We start from the raw sequence: 17,306 nt of genomic DNA, 5'->3' as shown, positions 1-17,306 counted from the left end.
TGTATTGAGTTATCAATCGGGTCCACGACGAGAATAAGTTCGTGTCTGAAATTGACGGATGACGGTATGCCACTGCCACAGCCACAGCGTCGGAAAGTCAGATGTATTGAGTTATCAATCTGGTCCACGACAAGAATAAGTTCGTGTCTGAAATTGACGGATGACGGTATGCCACTGCCACAGTGTCGGGTTCTGAGTTATCAATCGGGTCCACGACGAGAATAAGTTCATGTCTGAAATTGACGGATGACGGTATGCCACTGCTCCAGTGTCGGAAAGTCAGATGTATTGAGTTATCAATCTGGTCCACGACAAGAATAAGTTCGTGTCTGAAATTGACGGATGACGGTATGCCACTGCCACAGTGTCGGGTTCTGAGTTATCAATCGGGTCCACGACGAGAATAAGTTCATGCCTGAAATTGACGGATGACGGTATGCCACTGCTCCAGTGTCGGAAAGTCAGATGTATTGAGTTATCAATCTGGTCCACGACGAGATGAAGTCCGTATCTGATATTAACGGATGACGGTATGCCACTGCCACAGTCTCAGGAAATCAGATGTATTGAGTTATCATATCAATCTGGTTCACGGCGGAAATACGTCCGTGCTTGAAATTGACGAATGAAGGTTTCGTGTTGTATTCTGGAATATCAAGATGTAGCGTATTTTTCTTGGGTATTTGTTGCATTTAGAGAACGCTTTCGACACTCTGCTCCAAAAGCATTTAAAAATAGCTATAAAACACTTTTACCTTGCTCATTTTATCACTAAATTCTTCTGAATTAGGATATTGGGACACTCTGTCCAATCATGATAATTTCAGTTTTTAGTATTAAAATTATCTGTGTCTTTCCATTTTAGGACTATGGCCTCTGATGATACGATAGAACCCACGCGAGTGATGTTGTGGTGTGTTCCACGCACAGTATCAACCGTAATTACTAAATGCATGAGTTTCGTAAAAAGTTCTCGTTCGTTGTTGAGCCTTTTAGTGGGGCGTATCATGTTGGCCCTGAGAAAATCCAACCGCCGGCAGCATTAGCGGCAACGTTGGAACCATTTAACAAGCTCCAACAACAACGATTGCAGAATGTTAAACTAGAAGGACTGGAACACGTTTTTGAAGAAGATCAATGCACCTATACATGGGTCAAAGGTCAATTGGAAGCTGAATACCCCGGAAAGAACTTGATATTTTGCAAAGATCATGCGTACGGTCTGCAAGGAAAATTTGAGATGATCCCAAAAGGGTACAAGCATACCTTCCTGATTAGACACCCATACAAAGTGTTCATTTCCTGGAGAAAGTTGTTGGCTCCGTTTATGCAGATGATCTCTCCACAGTTCCGTTTATGTGATGATGTACCGGCGTTCATGTTTCCGTCCAAGTACGGATTTATGGAGCAGTTTGAACTGTACCAGTACATCAAAGCGAATGTTGATCCATCTCCAATTATTCTTGATGCTGATGATCTCTTGTCAAACCCGAAATCAGTGGTAGAGCAGTACTGTAGCGGAGTTGGTATCCCATTCAGTGATAGTCTACTTGAATGGCCATCTAGTGTAGACGTGATGAAGAAATGGAAAGCAGCCCGTCGATTTCTACACACCAATATGCTGCAGCAGACAGGAGGGTTTTTAGACGCTGCGCTTCACAGCTCCAGGTTCAACCCACCAAAAGAGACGCCATCTGTTACAGAGCTACCTGAAGATGTGATCCCGTGTGTGGAAGCTAGTATGCCATGTTACCAACAGATGTATGAAATGCGTTTAAAACCAGAAGTCTAAAGAACATTTTGATAAGTTTACCATAAAAACGACCAATTATAAAATCCGTGAGTGCGTAATGCTCAGCTGGCGTGCGCAAAGGGGACCAGTTGGGGCCACTTTTATCATTCAGTCGGGGGAAATGCACCCAGTCGGTGGACAAGTTATGCATGGGGATACCAATTGCGAGTCAAAAATATTTGAGCGGTCGTCGGGGAATCGAGATAATATAATCACATTGTGTTGGCTACGTGATGCAATACAAAACGATCATTTCAACGTCGTCCGGGCGTTTAGGCAAGAAAGTTTGATGCAAATTGCAACCTCTTTTACGAAATCAATAGACAATCTGCGGGTATCTCTAGTCATTTACCGTAAACGTTCGCCTAATGGCGCACATGGGCTCCTTTGCATAGGGGTAAATTTCATGTACAAATAGAGAGCTCCCTCCTCTGAAAATCCCAACAAGAAGTAAGGGTATGTGCCCTTATTTGCTGGTGGGATTTTTACGGGAGGGCACTTTTAGGGAGCGATCGTTATTTATGGCAGGGGGGGAATGGGTAAATTTAGGGGGAACACACATTTTTTTGTGGTCTTGAGGGGGAACCTGAAATTTTAGTTGAACCAGGAGGGGGATTGTTAAATTTTAAATGGAGAAAATTGGAAAACAAGGGGGAACGCGAAAATTTTGAGCGGACGCGAGGGGGGAACGCGAAATTTTTTGTCGATATTTTTGCCAAAACACCCATTCCCCCCCTGCCGTAAATAACGATCGGTCCCTTAGATTGTGCCTAAAATTCCAGTTAGGTCATGGCAGTCCATAGCGCCATTTTTCGAATGTTTACGGTATGTCGATCTAAATTATTTTGACCGACATCTTGTTTTGTCGTCTAATTCAATATTGCCTTTCTGATAGAAATGTGATTTGTTGTTTGATGGGATCATTTATTAATTTTTCAAACAAAACATCACGTACAACCAAACTTTAGGCTTAAACAAACAGCTAAATGTGATATCATGCTAATGTATACAGATGCTTTTGAGTCATTCTCAACTTTAATTTCCCCTCTTTTACAAAATTATTCTCTTTTATAGCATTTTTATAGCTTTTTCGTATATAAAATGTATCTATTAATGACAAAATTGGTGGCGCTATTTAGTTCCTGCAAATTACTGTTTCAAGCTTTTGAATACAAATAATTTCTATTATTGTTTGATAAAATATGTTTATAAAATTTCCTTGTTGCTTGTTTCACTTATTCCAGCTGTTTTATTGGCAGTATTAACCACCTAGCCCTTGCAAATAAAGATTTATGGTAAATAGCGCCATCTATAGTTTGCATTTAGTTAATAATGAAGCCAATTCTGTATACATCAAACAACCATGTGATGTGTACAATTTCCATTAGATTAACACATGTTGCTTAACAGGTCAAAGGTCTTACTTCCCATATTTGGCGTTGTTCCTGGACAGATAGACAGCTATAGCTCCATAACGCATTAAGGTTAGCAACTATTTTAAACTGTTGCGATTTGGTAGTTCACACCATCTTGCGAATGGTAGTAAGCTTTGACAAAAATTGCATTGATCATTTCATAGCGAGCTTGTAGAAGAATCAAAGTGTTATTTTTCAATAATATATTGATTTATGTAATGAAAATCGATTTTTGGTTGCTTCGACCAACAATGCGCCGTGTACCCTTTAGTTTGCGATGATTATATGATTATCGACAACGACAAGAGACCACATTAAAATGCAACATAAGATCACCTCTAAATTGAGGATTAATATTATAAAATGGCATAAAACTATAAACTGTAGTAATTTCAAGACCTTTTTAGGAGGACTTTTAACAAAAATGCGCGACCATCAAAACATATTCAACCAATCTATCACTTCCTGGCAATTTGAATGCACATTCGACCACATAATGGACACCTTGTTCAATACGCTGTGTCAAGTAAAAGCCAGTCTAGTCTGTGTTTGGTTGGATGTGGGTTCTATACGCCGTAGGAGTGACGTAGTTAATCGGATTAACTACCATAGCAATGGATGAATACAATTTTGACTATAGTCAAGCGCGGTATATTCAAAAATTGTATTCACCCATTGCTATAGATGGTAGTTAATCCGATTATGACGTCACTTCTACGGCGTATAGACGAATCCAATTTCAAGCATTCTTACACCTCAATGGCAGCCATAGCTGGGTCCCGTCGGGTATATCCCACCTAAAATATGAAATGATGCGTCCTTGGCGGCGATTTTAAACTGCATATCATCACCCGTGTTACAGGTAGACAATAGAATGATGAAAGTATACAACACAATACAACATAACATCAATTTTAAGCGGCTTTAATCCACCCAATTGGGCAGTAACAACACCAGTTTGGTGCGCCGGGGACCCAGTCATGGCCGATTAAATTCTGACCATCACTTGGCTCGTTGGATTCGTCTAGTATACTTTTTCGCAGTTTTTCGCTCATATGTTAAATAATTCCTTCACAATATCAAGAGGGAGTAAGACGTTTCTTTCGATCATAACCATTGACTTCATTTTAATCGTACAACTTGCGTCCAATTCGACCGCCCCCCCCTCCACACACACCCCCTTTATTTCATCGAAGATGTATTAACACATTTACTAAGAACTTTAACTTCTAGTCGTCTTGGTATCTTGTTATCTTGTTTTGTCGTTTAATTTCATTTTTTTCTAATCCGTATCTTACGTGTTTTTGTTTAAGGAACAAAGTGGAGTCTTATAATGTAGTATTTCGCCAACCATGTCATCCTTAAAGTATTTTATGGCGTAAAATTCTACATTACGTTTGGGTTTTGGAAAGAACCTTCTGTTAAATCATGCATGACTCAATTACAAATCTCTACATCCCTTTCTTCTTGTCTATTGATATTTTGAATAGTGTTTATCTTTCCATACACTTCTAGTGCCCGTTTCTATTCATCGTTATGTATTCTTCTCCCGTGCATTATTTTTGCGAACTACCCTTCATAGCCCAAATTATATAAACCTGCACGCTAAACAATGCATTATCTAAAACCCGCACGCTAAACAATAGATTCTAGATAATACGTGCACGCTCAAATACTAGAAATACTACTTTCACATAACTATATAGTCGAGTTAGGTGGCGCTTTCGACACATAAGGTCACATAACTATATAATTGTCTGTTCGGTATATATACCATCAAAAAAGTACGAATATACATTCTGTGGTGTTAAAATGGTATAGTTACAAACGGTGTGTTCTATTTTGCAAATATCATTGTCATAAATTATGATAAATTACCTCAAATAAATCAAATGAGAATAATCGAGCTTCTATTAATTAAAAAGGGCCAGAAACAGGTGGATCATAATTATACAAGATGACACCATTGCAAAAAATTCAGCATTTTATAAATGAAATACATGTAGGCCTATATCTAAAATAACATGGCCGGGCCCGGGAAAAACACACTAGCGCATAATGTCATGATCATGCTTTATAATACTGAACAAATTGTAAAATCCCAATGTCGTGTGTTTAAATATAAGTAGATTTTTTAAAGTTCAAATTATAGAGCTATAAAGTCCAGTTGATATGTTTTTTTCTCATCTCAATTCACCGTAGTACTAGTCGGACATCTAAATTGATCGTTTCCAGGTGAACTGGTTCAGTGCTCTCTGTGTTCGAAACCAGGATATTAAATGATCACAACATGAAGTCAATTGGTTACAAACCATGCGTGAATAAGTTACTAAAGTATGACGTATGGCGCAATCGATACCATTGATAGTTAACTTATACAGGGATTGATTTTCTTTAGGCCTACCAGTTAAATTTTACCTAGCTGGTCAATGACCTGGCGGTGTTTTTAAAATGTAAGATATTTTCCCTAATATTAAAACTAATATAATGAATGCAGCAATTAATATTGCCTATTGTTTTAATACACTCAAAGTGTATGACGGATAATGTACACGTGCAAATGCATTCGTCAAGATAATTGCACTTGCCATGGAGTAAGGCTAGCTTCAGACTCCGTATTGAACGTACAATATTGTATGTACAATACTTTTCGTGACGTCAAAAAGTATTACACGTGCAATAAATATACGTGCCACGACGAGTTGAATCAGATTAAATAACGCGCTATAACCCTGACGGTTCATTGTTTGCTAAATCTAAGCGAGGTCACCAGAAAATCTATGCAAGAGAAATTTCAACTGCTGCTGATGAAAAATCCTAGAGTGCGTTTGGAGGTTTTTTCTGCACTTTACCAGTAGCCCTAATAAATTCATAAAACAATAAAAATCAAATAAAGATTTAGGGCAAATGTTTTTACTCACTGCTCATCTGATCCACTTTCCCAGGAAACTAAATACCGATACTCCTTAGTTTTTCCCTGACTTTCCAGACATAATTATGAGTAAACATCAAATTTAATGTTTACAAAACAATCAAATATATCTACATTCTTTTGCATTTTGTACATAAATATTGATATCAATAATGTAGGCCTACAAACATTAAAAAAGGGGCCTAAGAGTATGTCTATTTTTAATCATATACTAATTCCGCCATGCCCAGACATATCTTATTATGAAATCGTGTAATGGAACCCAAATTCCAATCAAAAATAAAAACAAATTTGTTATGAAATACACTAGGCCTATACATTGTATTATAGGAATTTAATAGATGGTTCATTTTAATAAATAAATAGATTAACACGGGTAATGGACAAGAAATATATGGCAATACCGGATTTACCAGAGAGCCAGTGGATAAAGAAATTAATTAAAATTAAAACAAATTAAATGAGAAAATGAAAGCAAGGACATTTGGCGAAGTATTGTTTTAGAATTCGAAGGAGTCCTAAATGTTATCCTGGCCCCAGGACACTGATTAATGTAAATTCGACCCATAGTTATTTTATCTACTTTTGCCAGCATTCAACCTGTTCAATGTGATTTATGCCTATTTTAATAAAATTCCGAAATCTGACGTATCAACGTTGTATCGTGCACAAATTATGATTCGAGACTATTTCATTTGACACGGTTGTATGGATTTCAGAAGATCGGTCCTATAATAGATATCGATTAGAGAATTACAGCAAGAGGCTTTGAGGATGCCGTAATCCTCTTGACCATCAACCAATCAGAGAGACATATTTCAGAAATATATTCGTAAGATTGAAACTCTTTCAACTCTGAAATATATATTTCAAGTAATCTCGTTTCACACTTTGGCTTGCAATAAAGCCACGAAGGGGCGGTAATGTTAATATACGATTTCAGTCAAATATTGGTGCAAATATACGATTTCGGTCAACTATTTGGCTATCCTTTGCCCAAAATTATGACATGTTATTAGTAACAACAACTCTTAGGAGGGTTTTCGAGTAATTTTAGCGAAATAATGAGGTTAAATAAAAGAAAACCCACTTACAATTTTGGACGCTTAACTGTGGTGTTCTAGGGGAATTAAAATATCACAATTAACATGTTTAATTCAAAATCGTTGTCCTACAAGCACATGTTCAGATCGTGTGAACATTACAAATACAAACAATAAGGTTGAAAAATAAATAGCCATTTAAAAAATTAACAAAAATATCAGTATCAATAAAATCAGAACCAGAATAAATACAAAGGCCTACAAATAATACTTTTAAACTTTCTAAATCAATATATGACTAAATATCAGTATAAATGAATCTCTAAATCAATTAATCAATCAGTTATCAATCAATAAATAAATAAATAAATAAATAAATAAATAAATAAATAAATAAATAAATAAATAAATAAATAAATAAATAGGCCTAAATAGATAAATCTATAAATAAATAAATAAGATCTGAATGTGCCATTTATATTATTATTACAATTTTAATATTATTAATATTAGTATTAATACGACGTATTATTAACTTTAAAAAGGTGCCCATTGATTATAATTCAAGTACAGTTGAATCATGGTAGGTATTATGATACCTACCATGGTTGAATACAAGAAGACATTAAAAGATGTTCATCATTCCGTGCACTCACTAAATTTAGAACTCTTAGAAATGTGGCAACTCCGTATCAATTAAGCAACCTATGATTGTAGCAAAATTAGAGTCACGCGGTAGCATGACCAGCAAGTTTTAAAAAAAAACGACTGATAAAGAAGAATAAGAAGATGCACCGCGGGACTATATTTACACGAAACAAAACGCTATTGTTCTATGATATTTTTCGCTGGGTACAAAATATATCTAAAACCATGCTAAATCGTATTTACTATCCAAAGTGTAATATTTTAATAACTCATTAATTCAAAAAGTTACACCAATCATACAGTCAATCCGATTGTTTGATAATAAATAAACATTCTTGCTTTATTTCACGCGGTATTTCATAGCCAAAATTAGTGGAAAATCATAGCTAATCATACTGATATCCACAATCTTTCGTCACTGCTACAGCCATACATGGCTGTCACTGTCGCACTACCTTTTGAGATTCACTTTCAAATATACCCTAGTATATTCCTGGATACCCTACATACAAATTATGGACCCCATTCGCCAAAAAATCAAGTTTTTCACAATTCTTTTATTCTTTCCGGACCACAGCATACATTCATATTAATAAATACTCCACTTTCACACGTCGTTATAACGGGTCGTCCCCGTGGCGAAGCGGTTAAGGTCCTGGACTTCTAATCCATTTATGAATTTTGCTCAGGTTCGAAACTTCCCACCACTTTTTTTTCTTAATGTTTTATTAACCAATGTATTGTCATAAATCAAGAATAACACCATCTCGAACATCCATTGCTATTATGATATTTTTTTTTTTTTCATCAAACAAACATGTCTGATTTTTTATTCTCACTTTTCACCATCCAGATACTTTCACCATGCCTGACTATCATGACATCTTCGTTATTTAAAACACATTTATCATTGGCTCTGTTCACAGTTCAATCTGAAATTATATTTGCAATAAATATTATAAATTGTCACAAATTAAAATCACAAACCGCGAAAGATCGCCAACAACTGCCGCTGAATATTGATATCAAACTAGATTTCACCGCAGGGCTATAAAGAACCACAAACCGCGACATTTGGATATCCAACAGGCTTAAACTATAAATTAGCTCCCGATAGAGGGCAGGGCCTGATAAGGGTAATTAAAATCACAAACCGCGAAAGATCGCTGACAACCGCCGCTTAATAGGGATATCCAACTATATTGCCCCGCAGGGCTACAAAGAACCACAAACCGCGAAATTTGCATATCCAACAAGATTGCCCGCAGGCTTATCGATTATAAAGAACCACAAACCGTGAAATATGGATATCCAACAAATTAAGACCACAAACCGAGAAAGATCGCCAACAACTGCCGTTAAATTTGAATTTTCCAACTAGATTGCCTCGCAGGGCTATTTAAGAACCACAAACCGCGAAATTTGGATATCCAACAAGCTTAAACTAATTAACTGCCGATAGAGGGCTTGATAAGGGAAATTAAAATCACAAACCGCGAAAGATCGCCGACAACCTCCGCTTAATAGGGATATCCAACTAGATTGCCCCGCAGGGCTACAAAAGAACCAAAAACCGCGAAATGTGGATATCCAACAAATTAAGACCACAAACCGCGATAAAATGAAATGAAATTAAATGAAGAGCCACAAACCGCGAAATTTGGATATGCAACTAGATTGCCCCACAGGGCTACAAAGAACCACAAACCACGAAATATGGATATCCAACAAGCTTAAACTATAAATTAGCTCCCGATAGAGGGCAGGCTTGATAAGGGAAATTAAAACCACAAACCACGAAAGATCGCAGATAACCGCCGCTTACTAGGCATATCCAACTAGGTTGGTCCGCAGGGCTACAAAGAACCACAAACCGCGAAATTTGGATATCCAACTAGATTGCCCACAGGCCTATAGATTATAAAGAACCACAAACCGCGAAATATGGATATCCAATAAATTAAGACCACAAACCGCGATAAACGAAATGAAACGAAATGAAGAGCCACAAACCGCGAAATTTGTATTTGCAACTAGACTAGATTGCCCCACAGGGCTACGAAGAACCACAAACCACGAAATATGGATATCCAACAAGCTTAAACTATAAATTAGCTCCCGATAGAGGCCAGTGCTTGATAAGGGAAATTAAAACCACAAACCACGAAAGATCGCAGATAACCGCCGCTTAATAGGCATATCCAACTAGGTTGGCCCGCAGGGCTATAAAGAACCACAAACATTCAAACACGATTATCTTGCCTAGTCGGGGCATTTAGACGCTTCCGTAGTATAGGCTTAAATATATGCGCATTTACCAGTTCCAACTTGGAAGTAAATCGGACTTACTCTCCGTATCTCTCTGGCATTGTCAACATTGGGGGGTGTGTGCTGTTTATATTTACATTTTCTGTACATATTTACGTTGCCTTGAATAATTAAAGTATATTAAACTATATATTGATCATTGTGTACGCCTCAGTCACGCGTGACGAGCAAGTTTTAAAAATAAACGACTGATAAAGTTTTGTTTAATTATTTATTGTCATAAATCATGAACAGCAACTTCAAACATCTATTTTTTCGTTTTATGGAGCACTTTGTAACCTGATGACTTTCCAAGCTTGGAGCTACTTGGTTACATTCATAAAAAGAAAAGAAATCTACCAAAAAAACGTTGACAACGTAAAGAAATCAGCATTTTTAAAAAAACCCACCTCGGCTCACTTTTAGAAACTTGGTCCCATTTTGAATACCAACAGGAAATCAGTGTTTTTATTTTATTTCAACAGAATACAGCGTTTCCAACAAGATTACAAGCCTACTACACTTCTGGAAATGTTTTAAATTTATATAAATATGATGAAGTTTAAATTAATACCTTTTACAAATGGGACCAAGTTTCAAAAAGTGAGCCGAGGTGGGTTTTTTAAACTTGCTGATTTCTTTACGTTGTCAACGTTTTTTGGTAGATATATATTTTCCCGGTACATACTATTTATTGCACGTGTAATACTTTTTGACGTCACGAAAAGTATTGTACATACAATATTGTACGTACAATACGGAGTCTGAAGCGCGCTTAATGCATTGCATTCAGTTCATTATCCTTATCCTAATAGATAGCGCCCTGATCGATTCTTCCTGCATATCAATATGCTTCATTTACATTACATTACAGAGATCGGACACTAATCCCTATCATAATAAACCATGTAGACTATACATGCAAATACAGGTGATATAACAGGTCTATATTACAGGATTAGATTAAATCACTTATTACCGGTCTTAAATTACGTCGGTAATAGTATCGGATATAATTGCATGCGCGTATTTTTTTTGGGGGGGGGGGCTTTGGGGGCGAAGTAGGGGCGGCAAAAACGAAGGGCGGCGGAAGACGAAGGGGCGGCAAAACGAATTAGCAAAGAAAAAGGGCGCAAAAATTTAAAAAGCATAAAAAATTTGGAAAAAGGTGTGCTTTTGGAACGCAAGCACCTAAATTCTTTTTTTTTTTTTTTTTTTTTTTTGCTCTTCACTTTTTCAAACGACCGTGAAAAAAATTGGGTCAACCTTTTCGAGCTGTAAAGGAAGGGGCGGCAAAATTGTTTCTTCTTCAGCCCCCCGGGGTTGGGGCGGCCACGGTACGCCACTGATACCATCCAAGTGTCGAAACGCAGAATGAAATGAAATCGAGTCTCCCCGCGAAAATACGTCACAAACAAAGATGAAGTAGTCTAGTCACATGATTCTTTTAACGATTTAATTAAAATAAGTCTGTGAATTGATAATCATTGACGCAGATATGACGATATACCTTTATTATAGCGGATATAGGCTATATGAGAACGGAGATTCCCCCTGCTTTTGTGCGATTTTGGCTTAACATAATGGTCCTAGACCATATGGTCCTGGACCATATGGTCCTGTACCATATGGTCCTGCACCATATGGTACAGGAGCATGTTTGACTTAAAAATATTTTCAATTTAAGTACATGCTCCAGGAGCATGTTTGACTACTTAAATATTTTCAATTTAAGTACATCAGGAGCATGTTTGAATGTTTGAATATCAAACATGCTCCTGGAGCATTCTAAGTCAAACATGCTCCTGGAGCATGTAATTGAAACGTTTATAAATAGTCAAACATGCTCCTGGAATATGAACTTAAATTGAAAATATTTATAAGTTAAGGAGCAATTCCATGCGTTTTCCGCGCGTCTTTATCTATTTAAAATGCATGCGAAGAAATGAGAAAGGACATCAACAATCGCGTGCATGGACGCCGCCATGTTTTTCGCTGTACGTGCGTTTGCCGCGAATAGACTTACTTTTATTTCCAATTTAATAAAAGTTCCGATTTTGGTAGAAGTTTGAAACCTTTTGATATGAATAATGAAGAGTTTCAAAATATTGAAAACATTGTTTATTGGTGTTTAAATTACAAAGAGGTTTTTCAAATTCATTGTTCTTTTTTAGCTAATTTTCTGTCATTTAAACTCAAGTTTTGGCCTTCATATTTAATAAAGTTGCATAAAAAATTAGGTTTTAAGATATTTAAGTTTCTAGTTTGCTTTATATATACCACTGTTCAGTATTGTAAATTGTTATAACACTCAAAGTTAAATTTATATTAATATTTAATTTCAAATAGCCATTCATTGCATATGGTTTCGGACAAAACGGGTTAAAACGGACGCTGGAGGGGGGTAGGCCTATTTGATCGTCATTGTTTGATTTGTTAAACATTCTGCACGTACTTATAATGTTTTAATTTTGAAGTTATGTACTTGTAGAAGATGTTCAAATGACTTTTATTCTTAACATCAATTAATATCTTCATGAAAATGGCAAATCTGCAACTATAGTGCGTTCATGTGCATCAAAATGACGAAAAATGGCAATTGTCGGTTATCATGCTTGTTTTTGAAATCGCCAGTGTGTCTAAAGTATCAAAGAAAATAACCTAAAATTTCTTTAGATTAATTCAAAACTTAGTGGAAAAGATAACAAAATCATTTTCAAGGCCTAAAAACGATGTTTTAGCCTCTTCAAGGGTTCATACCACTAAATCCGCCTGTGAAGCGGTTTCCGGTAAAAGTTTATCACGACTGTAGTCCCAACTTTGCATGCAAATTGTGCCAAATCGGTGCAATATTAACAATTTTAGTGTTGAAAATCGTGTTTTACTAGAACCTGTGAATGTGATCTCTACTAATTTGAAAAGAAAATGCAAAAATTTGAGTGATGTTTACGATTATGGGCGCATGAACACACGAGGTCAAAACGCGGTTAGCAGTCGGATGTAATGACGGGAAAATCTGGCCTTTTATTTGACGCTAATTTTCTCAAAAGTAGACGGAAAATGTTGTGTCATTTTCAGATATGTTATGCAGAATTTTATTCTGATTAAGATGATATCAAATATATATTTTAAAGTAAGAGGTAACTCGACTTATGGCCTAAAACGCAACCCCTATTTTGCACGTAAAGTCTATGGAAAGCTATTTTGTGTTATGTACCCTTAAACATGCTCCTGTATCATATGGTCCACGACCATATCGTGCAGGACCATAAGGTCTTTTAAAAAAATGGTTTGTTTGGCGTAACATTAAAAAATAATTAGGGTCGGTCAGTCGGCATTTATTTTTTTATTTTTTTGTTATTTTTTTACACACATTTTAAGCTGTAAATTGCTTTTTTTTTGTTTTTATTTATTTTTTATTTTTATTTTTTACCTTTTTTGCACTAAAAAAGTATGAAAAAACGTCTAGGGTTGGGCCCATTTTTAGGGTCGCTCGGGTTACGCAAATCAAACAATTCTTTAAGGCCTAATGGTGCAGGATATATGGTCTAGGACCATATGGGCCTGGACCATATTATCGGGCCAAAATCGCACAAAAGCGTTCGTCTTGGTTTACCGCGGTTTGGGGTACCCTTTTCAGCGATTTTGGTATATCGATTGGTAGATTTTCAGTGGATACCAATTAAGTTGGGCAAAATTGGTCATTGGTCACAAAAAAATGTTGTGATTGACTTTTTGTATCCAGACATCCATCTTAATAAATTGAATCAAGTGATGATTTCGTATATATCAAATATCCATGTTAATGTTCTGCACACCAAATATGAAATTTCTAATCATATACCTACATCCATTTCATATTGATTTGTGTTGTTTGACTGCTATGTACACAGTGATATTCATCACTTCCAGTGTACTGTTTTCCTGACACTTTTGTGGGCTCTGGAATTGGCAATTTTGGCCATCGAACTTTGCCATTGTGCCTACTCTGGATGTTTGGTTTAGCGTGTCTGTTTATATGCACAGTGATTTTCATCACTTAGTGCATTTTTGTATTATACCATTGAACCTTGTTGTTTTTGCAGGTTCAGCACTTCTATGGGCCTTGGAACTGGTAATTTTTGGCTATCGAACTTTGCCTACTTCTTATGCCTACATTTGCTGTTTTTGTCCCCCTGCGTACTGTCTAGTCTGCATTTTATTTGTTTCCCCACATCATGTTGGTGTATGTACCTTGCCTTTTTCTTTCCATACAAACTAGGGTATGAGATATTAGGAATTATTTCCTAGACTCTTAACCACAGGGCTGGTGGGCTACAATACCTATTCATGACACAAGATATGTAAGGGATAAACTGTGCATATGAGATGTGGGGGAAAGTGGCATCATTTCACTGCCGTGAAAAAATGGTAGGGTATTCTAAAAGATAGCCGTTTTTCTGACACATTTGCGGAAATATGAAAATAGACGGCGATATATCAGCTGTATATAGCATTTTGGTAAATTGAGTACGATGGCCTTGCAATAGTGGAAAAAAGTTAAGGCAATTAACAAGTTGTACAGCTTTCTATCATAAAGGAAACCGGAAGGAAATAATAAAGGGAAGTATTCTCACAACTTATATGATGACAGCCAACATTGCATTGTTATGATACCTACCGAAGTGTAATACTACTACAACATTGACTGCTATTATTAACTTTGATAGGCCTATATCATTATTTTGGTATTTTGGTTGATGTTTTTGGACCCAAAATATTCGCAACAACAATAAAAAATAAATGCATGTGAAAAATCTTTGAGGTGAAAAACCGTTTCTTATTTTGTATTGAAAAAAGAGTGATAGTGTCCGAATTTTAAACAAATTCTATATTTCATATATACATGTGAAAGCCTATTTGATATGACCATAATTTGAAGAAAATATCATTCTATGAGGAGGATTTCGTGATCCTAGCATCCTCTTTTTATGACATTTTTCAGTAGATATCCACGAAAAAAGCTTATTCCCAAAATTTCAGTTAATTCTGAGTTTGCTTTTGTGAGTTATGCATGATTATGTGTATTACACTGCTCATAGGCCACTGTTTCGTTCTGGTATAGGCCTACCAGAACGAAATTCAAATTTGGCGATATTTTTGCTAAACGAATTAATCTGCATTCTGCAAGAAATATTTGGTACATAAACATTATGTAGCCAGAGGTACCCAGTGGTATAAAAATCTCAACTTTTTTTGAGAAAAGTGGGGGATGAGGCTGTGGATCACGAAATGCCCTTTTAAGGGATCAGGAATGAGCGTTTTGAGCGTTTCGACAGTATTTTTTGTGGGACATGAGAGCACATCAGACATATTGAATTGCATTCTGAATACGAAGAATGTCTTTCTGATATCAAATAATTTTCATTTTTGAAATTCACGATATAATACAAATTTTATGACAAATTATTAAAATTTGATATTTTTCACATTTTGATATATAACAGTCCTCGAAGTAAATTTTATAAATCTAATGATATATTCTTAAAGTGTAAGTAGCTGGGAGGAAAAGCCGACGATCAATTGAAAATTTTGACCTTTCATATTGAAGATATGGATTTTTTCCCAAAAGACCTAATTTTTTGGGTGTTTTGGGATAAAAAAATCCATATCTTCAATACGAAAGGTCAAAATTTTCAATTGATCGTCGGCTTTTCATCCCACCTACATACACTTTAAGTATATATATGATCAGATTTATAAACTTTACTTCGAATACTGTTAAATATCAAAAATATGAATTTTTAATCATTTGCCATAAAATGTGTACATTGTGAATTTCAAAAAATCAAAATTATTTGATATCAGAATGACATTCTTCGTATTCAGAATGCAATTCGATATGTCTGATGTGCTCTAATGTCCCATAATAAATACTGTCCAAAGGTTCATACCCGACAGAAAATTAAAAAAAATTAAACCACCGAAATTTAAAAAACGTGTTCATGTTTTACAAACTAATAAAGTTTCTTTTAATTCATTCATAGGCGTAAATTATATCAGTTTGTCCGAGCAAATGTCATAAATAAGACTTGATCAAGTCTAGGCCATTATACAAAAGGGGAATCCCCTTCTTCTAAATGACATCATTGTATTTTAATTTTCCGGTTTATAGTCTCAGTCCCAGACTGTAATAGCTCTTTTTGGATGACTCTGTCACGCCTGGGACCGAGCCTATAGTCTGATAGTCAGGCATAGTACTTGTATTGGCATGCCATTTTACCTTGTTTCTATTAAAGGAAACAATGTTTCATCCTTTTTCTATAAAAAGAGGATAAAAATCGCCACAATTAAGAATGCTCACTCAAAAAGAGTAGGCACAAAAATTTCATTCCAAGAAGATTTATACACAATTTATTATAGTGGGTTCTAAATAATTACAAAAAAATTCGATCTATTCCAGTTATTTAAAAATAATAGAGGGGCGTTGTGGGAATTAAGGGACCGTTCACAAACACTTGTAAGGGGGGGGGGGGGGGGCCTGATGCAATAAAAAAATATCGCGAAAATTTTTCGGGGTCCCCCCTTTACAGACCTCGACAATTTCAGCCCCCCCCCCCTTTTTGACCTGATAATTATGGGTCAACCCCATCACCCCATAGAAAAGAATATAAACTCAATTTTTCCAGGAAAATTTGTGGTCATTTTTTTCAGGGCCCCCCTTAGGGGGGTCAAAAAATTTCAGGGCCCCTCCTTTTTGTATCAGCCCCCTCTTACAAGTGTTTGTGAACGGTCCCTAAGTATAAAAAGGATGCTCCGATCAATTACTTTTTACGCCTAATAGTATTTTGTTTGTAAAATAGATGCAGGATTCTCTTGCATCGGAAAATACATTTTTATTTAATTTTGGTTTTGGTGTTATTATCTGTTACTACTGTATCATGGTCTAAATTTTTTTTATCCGACTTTTTTTTAGTATAAAAGTACTTTTGGATGCAGCAAATGAAATGATAGAATCGTTCAAGTGCAGTGATGAGTCATTCATTTTTAGCATTTTTACAAGACTGTTCTGCATCAGGCTATTCAGACCTAGTAAACAAATGAACCGGAAATGGACATTGGGGGATTTCCCAGTCGAAAATTAAGCACAAGACTTGGTCAAGGCTAACCCAATCGTTGCAGGTGGTTCT

General features: G+C 36.0%; 1 protein-coding gene across 1 annotated transcript; it reads left to right on the top strand.

The window, feature by feature from the left end:
- The first annotated feature begins 869 nt into the window (after window positions 1–869).
- On the top strand, window positions 870–2,281 carry LOC140172635 (uncharacterized). Its single transcript, XM_072195769.1, has 2 exons — window positions 870–1,037; window positions 1,094–2,281. The coding sequence occupies exons 1-2, from the start codon at window positions 870–872 to the stop codon at window positions 1,790–1,792; spliced, it is 867 nt and encodes a 288-aa protein (XP_072051870.1). The 3' UTR covers window positions 1,793–2,281.
- Window positions 2,282–17,306: the final 15,025 nt, after the last annotated feature.

The sequence above is a fragment of the Amphiura filiformis genome, chromosome 16 (genome assembly GCF_039555335.1).
Source record: "Amphiura filiformis chromosome 16, Afil_fr2py, whole genome shotgun sequence".
Classification (NCBI taxonomy): Eukaryota; Metazoa; Echinodermata; class Ophiuroidea; order Amphilepidida; family Amphiuridae; genus Amphiura; species Amphiura filiformis.
The sequence above is the reverse complement of the archived record's forward strand: the minus strand, read 5'-3'. Positions and strand labels throughout refer to the sequence as shown.